Source organism: Mastigoproctus giganteus, chromosome 10 (genome assembly GCF_048544385.1).
Source record: "Mastigoproctus giganteus isolate SK-2022 chromosome 10, ASM4854438v1, whole genome shotgun sequence".
Classification (NCBI taxonomy): Eukaryota; Metazoa; Arthropoda; class Arachnida; order Uropygi; family Thelyphonidae; genus Mastigoproctus; species Mastigoproctus giganteus.
Genome location: NC_143584.1, coordinates 165,643,821 through 165,663,381, shown reverse-complemented (window position 1 = coordinate 165,663,381; position 19,561 = coordinate 165,643,821). Strand labels below are relative to the sequence as shown.

Genomic DNA, 19,561 nt, shown 5'->3' with positions numbered 1-19,561 from the left:
ATGATGCAAGAAAGCAAGCTTATAGAGCATCAGCCAAAAAAAACCCCCTTCCCATTTCACTGATCTATTCATTCCAAATGTTTGTCTAGTTCTGGCTTAAATTTATTTAAGCTATCAACAACAGATGGAAGTTTGTTTCAGCAATCAACTACCCTCTGGCTAAAGGCAAACTTCCACACATCTATTCTACAACTGTCTTTCCTCAGTTTGCATCTATGCCCCCTCAGGTTTGTAATCTGAGCAAGAGGAAGAATCCCATCAGCATTAAGCCTGCTCAATCCATTCAAGGCCTTATACACCTCAATCAGATCGCTTCGCAGGTGCCTAGTCTTCAGAAGCTGCAATTTGCAGAACTTATGCCTTTCTTCATAGGAGCACCCCTCTGTTCCCTTCACCAGTCTTTTTGCCCTTCTATGTACTCGTTCTAGCAACTCTACATCCTTCCTAAAATGAGGCTTCCAGACCTGTACATAGTACTCAAGGTTTGGCCTGACCATTGCCTTATACAAGGGGATAATCACCTCCTTATCCCTGATTGCAAAATTCCTGTACATCATTGACAAGACCCCATGACCTACTCTGGCAGCCTGTCTGCACTGCTCAGAAAACTTCATATCTGACTGCATAATTACCCCAAGGTAATTGTCCACTACCCTGAGTGTAACACCACATAGTTCTTACATTTATCTGGGGTTACTGCTACCCATAAGCAGTACTTTGCATTTGTCAGTGTTAAACTTCAGTTGCCACTTCTCAGCCCATATACCCAACTTTTCCAGATCCAGTTGCAGCAGCATACTGTCATTACTGTTATTAACAACCATGTCAACCTTTGTATCATCTGTAAACTTTGACATTAAGCTTGATAGACCTTCATCAATATCATTGATGAATATACAAAACAACAATGGACCCAACACCGAACCCTGAGGGACACCACTAATAACATTAGTCTATGTAGAGCAGTAACCATTGACCACCACTCTGTCTTCTCCCACTCAACCATCCTTTTATCCATTGTAGCAACTTGCCTTGCCCTTAATGCCATACTGCTCCAATTTGTACAGTAGTCTTCAATGTGCAACAGTATCAAAAGCTTTCCTGAAATACAAGTATATGATATCAAAATTATTCTTTATATCCAGTTCCTTTGTGACCACATCTTAGTATCCAATCAAATTGGTCAGACAAGACTTCCCCTTGACAAACCCATGCTGTGGCTCTGTACCTTAGCAGGCTCATCAACGATCGAACCAACAATATCAAGTGTACCAATCTGATTCATCCCCCTCCTTGTAGAGTGTACATAAGTAAAGAAGTGTTTACTGTTTTTCTTTGCATCCTTTGCCAATGATTTCTTGTAGTCTGCCTTTGCTTGCCTAACCTCCTTTGTGACTTGATTACAGACTATCTTATATCTACCATAAGCTTGTATGTCTCCTGAAAATTTATATGCATCCCATGCATTTTTCTTCTCTGCCACGAGTATCATTAGTTGGTATGAAAATCTTTGCATCCTTTGCCAATGATTTCTTGTAGTCTGCCTTTGCTTGCCTAACCTCCTTTGTGACTTGATTACAGACTATCTTATATCTACCATAAGCTTGTATGTCTCCTGAAAATTTATATGCATCCCATGCATTTTTCTTCTCTGCCACGAGTATCATTAGTTGGTATGAAAAGCCTAGTAGCCTCCAAGATTAATTCCTTGAATGCATTCCATTTAGAATTTGCTGTTGGTAACATTATCAGTTCGTTCCACTGTATAGAATTTAAAAAATGCCTGAGACATGGAGTGACCTTTACAAAAGCAAAAACCTTTCCCTTTAACCCTGATGGTAGTTTCATCTTTGAGTAAATCCCACATCAGTACACTGTGATCACTGTCACCTAGTGGTTTCTCTGTCTGGAGATTCTTAATGCTTGAATTATCACTGCTGATAATCAGATCAAGAATATAACTCCCTCTGTTTGCCTCTCGAACATACTGCTGTGGAAAACAATCATCTAATAAATCCACAAGTCTTGCTAGTGTGCGAGTGACCAAACCACAAGTTCCAGTCAATATCTGGGATGTTAAAATTGCCCATTATAAGACAATCTGATTTACTGGCCCACTCTATATCTCTCTGTACATTTGTTCATTGTACTCATCAGAGTCATTTGGCCTATCACACACTCCTACTTGCAATTTTGCTTTCTCAATGCTTATGTCACACCAAACTGACTCAACACCACACTGTCTATCCACATCAACTGGATGCACTTCCTTAGAATTTGTTTCTTAACAAAAGCATGACCCCTCCTCCCTTTCTATCCCGTCTGTCCTTTCTGTACACATTGTACTCTTCAAATTCCAGTTCGGCATTTCTTATATCTGTGTGACACCGCACCTCTGATATCCCAACAATACCCGCCTTTGATGTCTTGACCAGTACCTCAAATTCATCAAATTTATTTACTATACTCCTAGCATTGGTGTACATGCAAGTATACATGCACTTGTTCTTACTCTTAGTTAACCTAACACAGCCCATGTATTTACTTGTTCCATTATTACTTCCAGGTCCTTGAAATTTCCATCACCTCACTTTCTAGGCTGCTGTTCATTCCAATAGAAGCAGTGCAAGAATCACTTTCACCTCAGCCTATGGCTACTGTTAATCTATTAGTTCTATTAGATGAAACTGTTTTTGTGCGTACGTGCGTACACACACACAGTAAACTTCTGATATAACACTTCCACTAATGGTGTTCTTTTCTGCTCCCAAGCCCAGTCCTCTGTACTACTTATAGTAATCTTTGGGACCAGTCCCCTCAAAAGTGCTAGAAAACAGGAGTTTACAGCACATGCACACACACAGACTAAGCAGTGGTGTATGTATATTTTTTCAGATAGCGTGTGTCTATTTTTTGTTTCTTAAAAAACCAGGAAAAACAAATGTTTTGAAAACTAATAATAATGTTCATTTTTTGCAGCATTATTTATCCACAGAATCGACAGGGAGAACCAGTATATAATCCTTGTGGGAAGTATATGGTAAAACTGAACATTAATGGTGTACCTAGAAAGGTTAGTTGCAAATTACATATTATGCCAATTTTTGATACTAGACAGAAACTAATAGTTTATATACTTCTGGAAGTTTAATGTGGAACCAGCTTTTGAAAGTTTATATTTAAACTTTGGATTCTAAATTCTGTCAAATTGGAGGAATTCTTAAAACTTCTTCACTTGGAGATATAGTCGTAAATTGTGGAAGTAGGCCCACATATTCTAGAATTTCTGCCTACATAACATGCAGATTGGCTACTGAACACCAACTTGTTCAGACATACTACACAAAAAAACTATATGAAGTGGTACTCTGTAACCAAGGTAGTCGATGTGTCAAAAAATCTCAGGACAAATTCTTTCGCAGTCTTTTTTCTTATGTATTGTTTGATTATACTATATTCCTTTTATATATTAAAAAAAAAAAAAAAAAAAAAATGCAACAGAATAGTAACACAAAAAATATACAGAAGGCTTTTGTGTAAAATGTGCAATACATTTTAAAATAAAAATAAATTGCACCATATATAATCAAACTGTATAAAGATAAAAGCAATAAAATATATATAATTAACGGAATTAAAATTCTTCCAGTAATCAAATACTGAATCTTTGAAAGACAGTGCCTCCTTCATCAGTGTTGATTTAACAGTAAATATTGAGGCCTGTAAATAAATACCAGAAGTAAACTCTTGGTATGGAAATTAAGGATCCATGAGAAATTTTGACTTCCATAATGGACTGCACTCTGGAAATGACACAAGGGCATGACTAACGCCACCGCCCATCCCTTCTGAGCACAAATCCTTCAGAGACTAGGCGAATGTGTCATTCCCCATCCCAATTAATACTATATTCTGTAGTGCCAGTAGCTTATTCACATGCCATTAAATCGCTGTCTGTGCCAGTACTTTTGGTTAATACCAACATGAAATGTCACATAACCACATCATGAAATGTCACTGCTTTCTTTCCAGAAATGTAAAATGATGGCAGGCTTACTATAATCAATTTCACCCTGGGATACCTCACATCTGTGTGTAATCTGGGGCCAGGCATGCGTAAATGTATCCTATCAGTTTTCTGTGCAAGTCCTAGATAGTAGGGGAGTAAGCAGTTGTTGCAAAAAAAAGTTTCTATCACTAGTACACTCCTTTTCCTCCATATTCTTGGTGTTTATAAACTATTTTAGCACTTTTTCCCCCCCTAGGGGAGAGGTGGATCCATGCCTATAAAGGTCCACTGAGAAACCATGCCCACAATCCACATTAGGAATATGTATAAAAGCAGTTGCATTCATGCTAGAAGTAAGCAGATCAACAAAATACAGTATATGGGGTAAGGCATTGAACTTAGTGATGTCTAATGGTGACTGGTGCTGCTACATAGGAAATGTTCAGACAGACCAAAAAAAAAAAGATTGATGGAAAGAGACTGGCGGACATTCAGAAGAATGGTACATAGGTCCATTCTTCTGAGTGTCCTCCAGTCTCTTTTCATCAATTTTTTTTTTGGAAGTATACTCATCAAATAGTGTCAACCAGGACTTCAAGGAGGTCACAAGAACTGATATTAATATGACAACAACACATTAGGCAGCTACATTTCATCAGATTTTATGGAAGAGCTTAGCAAACGAACTAAATATCACAGCATGCAGTGCATAATGTCAGCTTGCCTGGTACACATCTCTTCATAATTGATCTAGGGAAAGCTGTGTTACAGACTGATGAATCGTGTTACATGTTTTTTTTTTGTTTGATGGTTGTTTTGGTCTGGTGGATGCTCAGAAAACAATATTTACTAGAGTGCATCATTCCAACTCTGAAGTTTGGTGAAGGTACTGTCACTGTCTGGAGTTGTTCCTGGTGGGTTTGGGCTTGGGTCAGTGGTCATAATTCATGGAAAAGTGAATGCCATTGACCAGAATGCCAATGAATGCATTGACATTCTGTGCATTTCTGCTCTCTTCCTACACTGTTCAAAAGTATAGGGAGGTCCCTTTTTTTTTTGTTTCAGATTGACAATGTGCCATATCATACTGCACATCCAGTGGGGACCTGGTTTGAAGACATGGGCATGAAAACATTTTGTTATTCTTTCCAGTCCCCTAACCTTATCCCCCATTGAGCCCTTTTGCATGAACTAGAATGATGGCATCAGGCCTACGAAAATGCTTGTAATCAGTAACTGAATTGAACACTGCATTGAAAGAGGAATGACCAAAAATACTACCTTCCTGTTATCAAAAGTTGGTTCTATGAGTATACTGTAAAAGGTCCTTGGAAACATGCAGGTGTCTGGTTACTTTCTGGCAATGTAGTATCTGTATATATAAACACACACAAAGTATCAACTATGTACAGGTGAAACCTGTTATAACGCGATGCTAGGGGTCCAAAGAAGCACATCTCATGGGATCATGTTAGAAAATTCTAGCCATTTTTCAGCATTCAAACTTCATATGTACCATTAATTTTGTTTGTATATTTTTTTTGCACAGTAATTGCAATACTATGTCTAAGAAAAATTATGCAAAGAATAATAATGGAAATAATATGCAATTGCATTGTTTCAATCTTTTATTGATGCACTGTACAAAAAGTACATTTTAAAAATTGTACATTTAAAAAACCAATATTCATGTTGTTAAATATACATAAACACAATAAACACACTCCTTTTTTCACAAAAACAAATCAATGCTCACAGGAACTGGTTTTCCACATGATTGTGTTGATTGTTACTTTCTTGTTTTGGAATTAACAAACTGTTGAAAATTTGAGAGAAAAAGGAAAACATAATGCACTTAGTGTTCTTTCAACTACTAAGTAGACATTAGCAAACAAACTTTTGCACATTTTAGTTGTTACTTTCAAGTCTTTCTTATTTTAAAATAACTGTATCAAGGGTTGACTGTTTCATTGCATCTCTTTGTTTCTTTTTAACAATTTAAATAAGGCATTTTAACTGTAAAATTTAGTCAATGTACCTTTTCTGTTTCAAGAAATTTAAGTCCAGTTTGTGCTTCTGTGATACAAGTCAACAAGTTAACTTACAAGTAATTTATTATTGTTCTCACGGAAATCAAAGGATAATGTGTATCGCAAATTCACGTTAAACTGAAAATATCACCAAGTGTTCACAAAGAATGTAAAATGTTAATTTTCAGTGACTAAAAACATGTTTCAACTGACAAAAAATGGTAGCCATGCTTACATTGCATTATAAGTGGAATCACGTTTTAACAGGTTTCAGCTGTATTATATTTTTTCCTCTATAGTTTCCTATCCAGTATTCTGCTAATGCAAAATGTGGACACCAAGTTTATGACTTCACTTTTTCAAACATAGTTGAAATCATGAAGAAATAGATATCTCTTCTCAATTTTTAGTAAATGATTTTGATGATCGTATGGATATGTTATTATTTAATAAATATTTTATGTAAAATAGAACATTCATACATGTCTTTATGCATTTTAAAATGAAACCAGTCTGACCTACTGTTTTTATGTTAATTTTTAAAAGACATAATTCATCTTTTTAAATTTTCACCAGGTGATTGTTGATGATTTTCTACCAGTGGGAACTCATGGTGAATTGCTTTGTTCATATTCAAACAACCGTAATGAATTCTGGGTTTCAATTTTGGAAAAAGCATACATGAAAGTAATGGGAGGATATGATTTCCCAGGATCTAATTCAGTAAGTTTATTTTAAAATTTTGTTAAGGTTATAATATGTATGATTATTTCAGCTATATATTTACTATGTAATTAACTCTGGTTGATTTAAGATCTAGATCCTGAATCAGGTCAGTAGCTGTATAAAGGTAGCTTAAACATTTAAACTTTCTTCAAGTGGCACTCACAAATTTTCGTAAAAATTTTGTGGCAATGTAGGTTAATATACAAAGGGATTTTAACCAAACGACTAAGTGAATAAATGATATTTTCCTTATTTATCAACTATTTATTGTTATCATTCTAAAAGAGGTTACCAAATGCCTCTTTTAGAATGAAAACTTATTACAAATCCATTTTGCTTATACTTTTCTGATTGGTCAGAAAAAGATGTTGAAGCTCAACACAATTTAAAAAAAGATCATTTCATTAGCAGTATTATCTCTTAAATAAAATGCAGTCATATGCTGATTTGATGTGGCATAACAATCCTCATTAGAAAATTATGAAATCTACCTTGTATCATGTATTACCATGTGATTATATGAATGTGTAATCATCAGATGTCTTGCAAATTGATATCGAGGGTTCAACTGTTGATGATCCTGCTCAGGTAGCTGACAAACTGAATGAGTATTTTGCATCTACATTTACACATGAGGAGTTATTCAGGGAGGGGAATGCCAGAGGTCTATTAAACTCTGGCACTGAGCTAAATGATTTTGTAATAATTGAGAGCAAAGTGGAGCAGAAACTCTTCAAGATAAACATAAGAAAGGTGCCTGGGGTGGATGGGATCCACCCCAGGAACAAAAGGTGACACAAGTAATTACAGACCTGTTAGTTTAACTTCTGTTCTGGGGAAATTAATGGAAGCAATGGTCAAAGAAGCACTGCAGGATCATCTAGATAGACTTCAGTTATAGTTCAGACATAGCTTGGGTTTGATAAAGAGAAGTCTTGTCTGACCAATTTGATTGGATACTATGATGTGGTCACAAAGGAACTGGATGCAAAGAATAATTTTGATATCATATATTTGGATCTTAGGAAGGCTTTTGATACTGTTGCACATGGAAGATTGCTGTACAAATTGGAGCAGTGTGGCATTGGGGGGCAAATTGCTGCTATGGATAAAGGGATGGTTGAGTAGGAGAAGACAGAGAGAGTGGTAATCTATGGACACTGCTCTTTGTGGAGTCTCCCAGAGTTCAGTGTTGGGTCCATTGTTGTTTTCTGTATTTATTAATGATATTGATGAAGGTATATCAGGCTTAACGTCTAAGTTTTCAGACAATACGTCGGTTAGCAGGGTTGTTAATGACACTAATGACAGTACGCGCTACTGCAACATTATCTAGAAAAGTTGAGCAGGTGGGTTGAGATGTGGCAACTGAAGTATAACATTGACAAATGCAAAGTACTGCACATGGGTAGAAGTAATCCCAGAGTAATGTGCCAACTGTGCAGTTACTACACTCAGGGAAGTGGAGAATGAAAAAGAGCTGGGCGTAATTGTTAGATATGGAATTTTCTGAGCAGTGCAAACAGACTACAAGAGTAGCTCATGGGGTCTTGACAATGATATACAGGAATTTTGCCAGCAGGGATAAGGAGGTGATTATCCCCTTGTATAAAGCAATGATCAGGCTACACTGTGAGTACTGCATACAGGTCTGGAGGCCTCATTTTAGGAAGGATGTAGAGCTGCTGGAATGAGTACAGAGTAGAGCAACGAGATTAATGAGTGAAACAAAAGGCTGCTGTTACCAAGAAAGGCTTACGTTTTGGAAATTACAGTGTCTGGAGACTAGGCACCTGCGACGTGATCTGATTGAGGTATATAAGACCTTGAATGGTTTGAGCAAGCTGTGCTGATGGGATTTTTTCTCTTGGCCAGATTAATCGCCTTAGGGGACATACATTCAAATTGAGATATGCGGAAATATGCCTTTAGCCAGTGGGTGGTTGATTTCAGGAACAAACTTTTATCTGTCGTTGTACAAGTTGACAGCTTAAATAAATTCAAGGCAGAACTAGACACGTTTTGAGTGAATGGATGGGTGAAATGGGAAGGGTTTTTTTTTTTTTTTTTTTTTTTGGCTGATGCTGTATAAGGCTTGCTTTCTTGCATCATATGCCTATTCTAATGCTAAATTATTTCAGAACTTTTGCATAATCCTTTTTTGTATGTCATCCTTTTAGATTTAGCTGTTTATTATGATTTGTCTTTAATTTGTTTCACAGTAAGTAAAGACAATATATTTTGCTTATTTCTTATGCCTTAGTCCCATTTAATCCATTAAGTTCATTGTGTATAGCATGCACTCGTCAGACTTTCATTAGCAATTAGTCATTTTTCTTTGGCATATTATTGTCTTCTAACCTGCACTGAATCTTAATTTTGGTGAGGTTCTGGTTTTCTATTATCCTAGATATTTATATTACATAAAACTTCTATAGGGGTATGTTATTTGATGTTTTCTTTGTATGTATAACATGTATTGTAAATTTTAATTTATTTTTGTTTCCATAATATTTATTTGCAGACAAATTTTGTATGTATAACATGTATTGTAAATTTTAATTTATTTTTGTTTCCATAATATTTATTTGCAGACAAGGTTTTCATTTTATATTTGTGAGTTGTTGAGTAATTTTGGGGGTTGTTTGTAGCAACTTTATGGGTGTATTGAATCCACTAATTCAGTGTTTCTCAATCTTTTTTTGTTTGCGTACCCCCAAAGAGCCATGTTCTTATTTTTGTACCTCCATATATGTATGTCTACTATATTTTACTACAAGTAAACCTCTGCACTTGAATTCTAAGTGCTTACATCATTTCGTGATAATAACAATATTTGGGTTTTGTCTCAGCTTTCAAATATTTTGCGGTATTATTTTAGATTTCCCAACAACATTCACAATACCACTCGGTCCAGATGGAGTAACAAGTGTAACTTCATTAGATTTTTGCAGTTCATTATTTTCACTACATACACTGCTGTTCTTACCATCGCGTTTTCTCTTTAAAATAAACTTATCCATAATGGGATATTAAAATAATCACATGGAAGAATTAACAGGAAAAATCACCACACAACTGCAGCCATGGATGCACAACTGTCTCCGCGAGCTTACAGAGAAGAACTAAAACAAAATGGATGGTGAACGGCTGGTAATCCAACAACCATCGGACGCAGTTCGAGTGATTTCATAAATACTTGATGGTACTGGCAAAATCCGATTATACACACATTGTTTTTGGATTAATTAAATTTGATTAAAAAAATTGACTAAGAACAAAATTGGATTATGTGTATTAATACCTGCCAAATTATGGGGCATTAATATTTTTTAACCACTAAATTAACAATAATTAAAAAGAAAATTTAATTATAAAGCATCATCATTTTGCATTTCTTAATAGCAATAAATAAATATAGCGATAAATTAGTTTTTTATTAAATAATCTAATCATGTATTTCATTAATTATCTCCATAAAGTCTTAAAAAATCATTTTTTTATAAATTTTTTGAAAATATATATCATCTCAATCAGAATGTCAAAATTTTTAATCAGATTTAATTAATTCAAAAACGGAATGTGTGCGTAATCGGATTTTGCTACTTGACACTTTAACGCAGCACTTCAGATGAATCATCACTTAAATTGCAATAGTGTATATACAACAATACAAAACACGCGTAAGTAAAAAATCGGATAAATCATTAATTCTGAAGGATCACCACTTAGCTTAATAATGGCAATAGTGTAATTACTACAGAATATGATTAAGTAAAAAATACCTTTCAATTGTTCCAAAATATTTTTGTTTCTTGTTAATCTCTCACATAACTCCCCTGGGAAGTTCCCACATACCACCTGGGGTACACATACCCCCAGTTGAATAACGCTGCACTAATTAACCCTTAGTTCATTTAAATTGCCTTTTAATTGCATGTGAAAATTCACCATAGTTGGGAATTTTGTATTTAAAATGTTATCATGTTAGAATTGTTTTTATTTGTTTCACATATTTCATAGATATATTTATTTTATTTAATTGTTATAAAATAAATTTGTGCAGTGTATTTTTTATTTGGTTATTTTAATTATACATTTAATTTCACTAGAATATAGATCTGAATGCACTAACAGGATGGATTCCAGAGAGAATAGCTATCAGAACCAAGGATTCTGATTTTAATAAAGATAATCTTTTTAAGTTGTTGTTTGATCATCACCGAAAAGGAGATGTCCTTGCTACTATAGCGACTGGAGATATAAGTGATTTTGAAGCTGAGCGAGCCGGTTTAGTTACTACACATGCTTATGCAATGTTGGATGTCAGGGAAGTAATGGTAAGAACTTTAAAACAAAAAATAAATAAATTAAATAAAATGCATGAGAATAGTTTTATGTAGTGTTTAATTAGCACTGATTTCTATCCAAAATTGCTGAAAATTATAGGTGTAGAACCTCACCTTGTGAAAATGATATGTACTGTACAGAGCAAACTCAATATCAGTTTCTATGTACACTTTTTTTTTTTTTTTTTTTCAAAATTTAAACTTGCAGGCAACTTTAGGTATTCTAAGGTTTATTGTTATCATTTAAATAGTTTTTATATGTTTAGGTAGGTGAGTTTTTAATATATAATTTTATATTTCAGTACTGTTATTTTGCTGAACTTTATATGAGTTACTTATGCAGGTTATAATTTAATTTTGTCCCTAGCTGGCTGTAGGTGAAGTCATTAAAGGCAAAAAGATGAAATTTGGAATGGAGACACTGCCCAATGCATGCAGAAAGGGAAAGTGGGGTGTGGGGGAGAGAACACAGCCACCAAGAGGCAGTTAACATCGTGCGTACCACAATGTAAATCTCACCTCATCTTGTGATCACTGCTGGCAAATCTGAGAGGATTTAAAAATGGAGATGGTGATTGCATTCAACAGATCTTGAAATGGTCCTCCAAAAGAAGGATCATACTTTGTTAGCAAAGCTCTTTTATCAGAACAACTGCAACTCCATAGCTGCTCTTAAAGAATGCCAATATTTAAATGGATTAAGAAGAGGACCACTTTCCCAAAACAGGCTGCACAAAATAATGAGAAAATACAAAGAAACTGGTGATATATCTGTAGCTCACAACAAAAGACATCTCACATTCACAGTGGCTGTTGTTGAAGAAATTGCTGTTGCTGTAGCTCATGACACAGCATATCATCAACATTTGTTCATTAGTGGTAGGGCAATATTATTACAGCTTAACATTCTGTGATCAAGTGTCTGTAATGTTCTTTGATCCATCATTCAATGATACCTACCCAAGATCCATTTAGTGTAACTGCTAACATAAATTGATCCACATATCAACATAATGGTTTCTGGCAAGGATGGGGAATGTCTTGTGAACTGATGAGGCTCATTTCTATTTAAGTGGTAAAATGAGTATTCATAATTGTTAGGTGTCGGGAAGTCACTTTTGGGCATTGTCAGCAAAGTACCCTCTCCATTCTCCATGTGATAGTGGTTTGGTGTTGGTTTACAAATTTTGTTAATTGGACCACATTCCTTTGAGGATTATATGCTGCACTCATAAGTAATAAGAAAGATAAGCAGCTATAATATAAGGAACATTGAAATGAAGAATTGATTGGGATGGCTGTGTGTGCATATATACAGGCAGTTCTTGCTTTACGAGTTCCCGGGTTTACGAGTTTTTTTACCCAATTATCAAGTATCAACAAAATCGAAAATATGAACATTAATTGAAAAAAAAGGAGTGTTAAACATTCATAAATACCACATTCCGAACCACGTGTGTAACTATACAATACAGTGTACCCCGCTTTACGATATTAATCAGTTCGAGAGACACCATCGTATCGTTAAAATATCGTAATGTGACCCAAATAACACATTGTTTTTTGGTAATTTGGTAACACATTGGTAATTCGTTTCAAGATCTCGGAATTGAAATTTTCGCTGTATAACTAATCGATTTATCTCTCTAAAATGTCATTTTTAAGGTCAATAGGCCATATAAAAGGTTGTGAGCGTGGTTTGTAAATTGTATTAGTTACCAATTCAAATCATTAAAATGCACTACACTTTCATCATTATCATATGTTCCGTTATAAGAATCAATTTTAAACCCCTTTGTGATATTTTTCTAAAGCACATTTCTGGAGGTCATGACCATAAAACAATAAAAACAATTTGCACTTTCTGGAAAGGTTTCCGGATTATCTTGGAAACAAACGCCTCTTGAAACATTTCTGAAGATGACCCTTTGCAACAAACCAATGAGTGTTGAGCCAATAATGAGTGATCAACGAGTGTGCATTTAGTCGATGATTATGAAGAATAAACATTCTTTAACATTTGTAAGTCGTAAATAATTTCTCTATTATTATAATTTTCTTGATTTTACAGGCTATGTTTTCATTTCTTTGGATAAATCGATCATTGTTTAAACATAAACTGATTAGCTAACTAATTTCATTGTTGAGAACGTAACCCCTATTTTTAACCTTATGTCTATGGGAAATAAATTCCCACTTTAGTTTTCACTTTACGAGCACACGCTAGGAATGAATTAACTCATAAAGTTGAGAACCACCTGTATATATAAAAACAAACAGATGTATGGGATAGTATTAGTAGTGACAAATGATGCAAGAAAGCTGACTTATGCAGCAACAGCTAACCTCCAATAGTTTATCTAGTTCTTGAATTTGTTTAAGCTATCCACTTCCACAACAGATGGATAGTTATAATTTAAATGCTTCACATCAGCTAGCTATATGTGGAAAACTGTGAATGATGGTGGTGGTGGTGGTGGTAGTAGAGTGGCAAATGATGCAAGAAAGTGAGCTTATATAGCATCGCAAATAAAAAAAAAAACCTTCATTTTTATTTTAATTTCACACACTTGCACTTACACGTGCACAATATACAGTGGCGGACAAACAAACTGCATCTCTTTTAAAAAAAGTAACATTTGTAGTGAAAAGTATAAGATAGTTTGATTACAATCATTTTGTTTGTCACAAAACAAAGGTATTGCATTAGACAGTAATTGCAAGGTATTGCATCAACCATTTCTATAAATACAGCATTGGATTGGTATACATACTCATTATTATCCTGTTTTGCGGAGGCGTAAGCATAGTCCCATATGTTCAGTTCACACCAAGAAAAAAAAAGTGTAGCTGTTGCTCTGTCCCAGGAAGGGCTTTCTACGTGTGCTATCGCTGATAAAATAGGCTGCCATCAGTCAACGGTATCCCGGGTGCTGAAATTAAAAGCGTGAAACTGGTGATGTGAAGAGAAGACTTGGATCAGGCCGTAAGAGAGTGACTACACCTTCCCAAGATCGATATTTGAAATGGCTATGCCTTTGTAATCACCATGCTAATTCTCTTGATCTTTGAGACGGCCTCTGGTGTTGAAACAAGTGCACGAACTATCCAAAGACAGCTTTTGGAATGTGGTCTGCATGCCTATTGGCCCAAGAAGAAGCCTTTGTTGACTCAACAAATGAGGAAGAAGCTACTTGCTTGGGCTAAAATGCATGTTTCATGGACAAAAGAGCAATGGGACACCGTAATCTTTTCTGACGAATCAAAATTCAACCTGCATGGCTCGGATGGGAAGCGATATGTCAGAAGACGAAAATCGGAGGCATACCATCCTGACTGCATAACACCGACTGTAAAGTTCCCCGCTGGTCAGATGGTCTGGGGATGCATAACAAGCAAAGGGGTGGGGCAAATTAAGTTTATTAATGGAATGGGGAATGCAGAAACCTACACTGCTATCTTGGAGGAATGCCTGAAACCTGCTATTAGGGATCACCACACAGACATCCAAAACTGCATTTTTCAACAGGACTCAGCACTTTGCCACAAAGCAAAATTGGTAAGTTTTATACTATTTAGATTTAATGATGAGTTTGTCTTCTTGTTTCACAAACTTAAAACATACTTACACCAATGTTTTCGCTCGTTTTCTTCCTTAAGGTGCAGTCATACCTCAGAAATGCTGACATTACAGTGTTGGACTGGCGTGGCAACAGCCCAGATTTGAAAATTGCTGGTACATAATGTCGTCTAAAATTGCTCAGAAGAAGCCAACAAGTAAGATTCAACTGCAGGAGAGCATTGTGCAGGTGTGGTACCACGAAATTGAGCAACTGTATATTCAGAAGTTGATTAACTCTATGCCAGATCTTTGCAAGGCTGTAATTGCAGCTCCAGGAGAGACAACAAAATATTGAGAACTTATTTTGCTGATTTACAGTACATAATACCATTACGTTAACTTGTCATTTCAGCTTGTACACGTAAATGCAATAAAATGTATGTTTGGATGTCATGATTGCTATTTGCATGATTTCTCATATTTCCATTAATTGCGCATTTTACCTTTTGAAAGATATTTATGGCTGAATGTACCAAACAATACTACACTGCAAAATAATATATGCAAAAAACTGATTTACAAAATAAAATTTGCGATAAAAATTTTAAAATATACAATAAAATATAAATAAAATATTTAAAATACAATAAAATTAAAAGCGATAAAACATTGACTGAAGCTTTCGGGGGCTTCCGCCTCCTTTCTCAACAACAATGATGTTTAAGCAACACATCCTTAAGTAACAGGCTCACAGCACACGTGGCTGACCAGGTGCATACTCAATATTTCTTCCATGTGAACCAGAACCGGAAGCGGCTCGGGAGCGTGGAAATATAAAACGCTCGTCTTTTGCCAGGACCACGGCTTCCAGCAGGGGGTGAAATCGAACACCCCTGTCCCTATTCATACTATTGTTCTCAGACGAGCCTATCCACAAACTCTCCAGCCACTTACGGTCCCGGAACCTATGTGCCCGGTCAAGGATGACAGCATTCACCACTATATTAAACCACCGTATTAAACCACTATAGTTAAATGGTCGGTGTATTTGTTTTAAATTCTGGATATGTACTCTCCCAACCTTAGAGGCCTTTTTGAAGAGATATTTATGGCAATTAGGTATATCAGGCAGAGTCTTTTTATTGGATTTCATTCACAGAGATATATATCCCATCTAACAAATGCATTTTCACAATGCAAAGCACATTATTCGCAAAATTCACGAGTGATGCAGTTTTTTTGTCCAGCGCTGTATAGATAGCTGAATGTTCACATACAGAGTATTGACAAAAATTACCAAAAAGAAAAAAGGGAGCAGCACAAAATGACCATGTTGTTGGGAAGCACCAGCCATTGTATGCTGCAAAAGATTGGATTTCTGTTCTTAGCTGTACAGTAGCAAACCATTGCATCTGTGTAATCTTTAAATATCTGTTCTATCTAGATATAGAAGAAAAAAATAAATGTAACAACTGGATATAAAGATTAAGTAATAAAAATAAAAATCCATAATAAAATAAAGGCAATAAACCAACTACGGAAAGACTGTGCTTCAGTGGTGTTTCCATTTTATTTATGTAACTTATTTATTGAAGTTTCATGCAATTTTTGAACATTTATTCATATTATAATGTGTGTGTGTGTGTGTGTGTGTGTGTGTGTGTGTGTGTGTGTGTGTGTGTGTGCACACATAGCTAATTTCTTCTTTCTTTAGGGAAAGAAACTGTTTTTATTAAAAAATCCATGGAGTCACTTAAGATGGAAAGGAAGATATTCTGAACACGATAATGTTAATTGGACTCCGAAGCTCAGAGAAGCTCTAAAATATGATCCGAGAAATGCTCAGATGTTTGATAATGGTATTGTTTTTTATGTTAGTAATTGTGCATTATTTATTATTTTTGATTTTCAAAATATAAGCATAAATGTTAGTTGTAAATTTGTTTGAAATATTCCTGATCCATCTGTAACCACTAATTACACTGGCCAAAACACACACACCCCTCTAGAGCAAAAGTTAGAGTCTAAAAAAATTGATTTAATGATTCCAGAATTATGTCTCTGTCAAAAGATATACTCAAATTTTAGTAATATAATGAACAGCCAATTTCAAAATGTCCTACATTGAATAAATGTGCTATCTTAAAAATGAGTCTTACTCATTTCCAAATACTTTAATCAATCATGCAATGTGCTACATACATTCTTATTCCATAGAAATGATGCCACTCAGAGTTTTTCTTATAGTCTGATTTGCTTTCCTTCTCCTAAGAAACCAGCAGGTTTTCCATCATGACAGTATCCCAGAAACCTTGGTACCACTTTCTATCGTGGAAATGTCCTAATGAAAGTTTTGGTCCACTTGCTCATTAATTACATTTCCCAGAATTTTGAGTTAAAAAACAGAGGAGTGAAGAAAAATTTATTTATTTTCAAAGACATTGGTAGCCTATATCTTTATAACATTGCAGTAAAGTTGAAACCACAGATTCATAATTTCCTTCTTTCATTTTTTTTTTTTTTTTCCCAAGAAATCCATGCACAACTTCTTTAAATGGTTGCCAAGCTGCTATGTTATGGCAGTTCAGTATCCTGTACCTTTGTTTCAGATATGTCATCATTGAGGAGTTTCTTTAGTTGATGCCCAATGAAAATTTCTTCATTCAGTTTTGTCCTCGTGGGTAACACAGTTGGTAGGATTGCCATCCTCCCCACTGGGTGGAAAAAGACTTGAGTTCAAATACCGTCGATGATGGGAGAAATTTATTATGGGTCTTTTTTACAATATGGCTGAGTTAGTTGGTCGCAGGCGAGGTCAGCATAGTTTTTTCTCCTGGAAACTTCGGTTTTTCGTCCAGAAAACAGAAAATTGACCTCAGAACACACTCAATTTACAGACAATATACACGGAGCAACATAGCCTTAGTCACCAATGCTCCTAAAAACCCAATAATAATCTTCCAGTTTTGCATCTGTTAAATTGGGAAACACTTACCTCACTTCCAGAGACTTAATAAAATTCTTCATTTATCCAAATTTTATATGCAAGGTGGAAGAATCTTTTATTTATTAATTTTTTTTTTGGCTGAACCAGTGGAACATAGGTTTATATTACTTTTTCCTGGTTAAAATTGCCCCCTCTTTTCCCACTGCTGCACAATATAATGTTTTTTTGTTACATGACTATCCCAAATACATAGAAAACAACAGTATTTTGTGAAACCTCCTTGGATACCAATGAGTAATCCAATTACCTTAAGATCACCAGAGACATTCCAAGCAAAGGTGTGGTATTCAGGATCTAGGACATACTTTCATGTTTATTTCAGACTAATATCATGAGGTAGAGGAACTGATGGGAATACATTTTCATTGTGTAGCAAAGCTGCTTTTAAACTTAATTTTGAAGCATAAGTAAATATATGCTTCATTAGGATCATGTTCACTGGCCAGTTTTTCAGAAGACCACTTATAGCTTTACAGAAACACATACCGTCTCCCATAACAAAATATTTTGAACTCTTTTTTTGTGACGTTTTTGATGTACTGTAATTTTAGTTCCTGCTTCAAGTAACTTCCATTGTTTTAACGTAGAAACAAGGAGTTCTGCTTGTTCCTTAGATAAGTTTAAATCATGAATTAAATAATTCAACTCTTCTTGCTTAATGAAATGTGACATGTTATAATTTTCTCATTGGGCAGCCAAATCTGTTGAACCAGAAAGTCAAGCATGCAAAGTCTGCCACACAAGAATCCTTGCTATATTCATCACTGCTTCTTTTGTGTGTGATTTTGGGGGATATGGTATTGACAGGTCTTCATTAGGCGGAACAGAACCTGTTTCAGTTAACATTAGCATTAGTAGAGGCATATGATGCAAGAAAGCAAGCTTATGCAGCATCAGCCAAAAAAAAAAAAAAAAAACACACACTTCCATTTCATCCCTCCGTTCATTCGAAATACCTCTCCAGCTGAGCCTTAAATTTATTTAGGCTATCAACTTCCACAACAAGGGATGGAAGTCTGTTCCACCAACCAACTACCCGCTGGCTAAAGGCAAATTTCCGCACATCTATCCTACATCTGTCCTCCCTCAATCTGAATTTATGCCCTCTCAGGTGATTATTCTGAGCAAGAGGAAGAATCCCATTAGCATTGAGCATGCTCAAACCATTCAAGGCTTTATACACCTCTATCAGATCACCTCGCCGGTGCCTAGTCTCCAGACACTGTAATTTGCAAAACTTAAGCCTTTCTTTGTAAGAGCAACCCTTTGTTCCATTCACTAATCTTGTTGCTCTTCTCTGTACTCGTTCCAGCAGCTCTACATCCTTCTTGAAATGAGGCCTCCTGACCTGGGTACAGTACTCAAGGTGTGGCCTGACCATTGCCTTATACAAGGGAATAATCACCTCCTTATCCCTGCTAGAAAAATTTCTGTATATCATTGACAAGACACATTAGCTACTCTTGCAGCCTGTCTGCACTGCTCAGAGAACTTCATATCTGCCTGCACAATTACCCCCAGGTCCTTTTCATTCTCTACCACTGTCAGTGTAGTACCACAGAGTTGATACGTTGCTCTGGGGTTGCTGTTTCCCATATATAGTACTTTATATTTGTCAATGTTAAACTTCATTTGCCACCTCTCAGCCCATCTCCTCAACCTTTCCAGATCATGTTGCAGCAGCATAGCGTCAGTAGTGTCCTTAACAACCCTGCCAACCTTTGTATCGTCTGCAAACTTGGACAATAAGCTTGATATACCATCATCAATATCATTGTCGACCGGTCTGGCAACCCAAAGGTCGCGGGTTCGATTCCCGCCTCGGGCTGGATATCACGATGGTGCTGAACCAACCGGTTGGTTGGATATCCCGGCCAC

At 35.7% G+C, this 19,561-nt stretch overlaps 1 protein-coding gene across 2 annotated transcripts in view; it reads left to right on the top strand.

Annotated features, from left to right (window-relative positions):
• The window catches only part of LOC150079452 (calpain-7-like), a 133,377-nt gene that overhangs the window by 52,947 nt on the left and 60,869 nt on the right, over positions 1–19,561 (top strand). For both annotated transcript variants that reach the window (XM_090384077.1, XM_090384076.1), the window contains 4 exons: positions 2,980–3,073; positions 6,616–6,762; positions 10,878–11,105; positions 16,391–16,535. In XM_090384077.1, the coding sequence (XP_090240203.1) occupies positions 2,980–3,073; positions 6,616–6,762; positions 10,878–11,105; positions 16,391–16,535 (614 nt within the window). The remainder of the gene's footprint in view (positions 1–2,979; positions 3,074–6,615; positions 6,763–10,877; positions 11,106–16,390; positions 16,536–19,561) is intronic.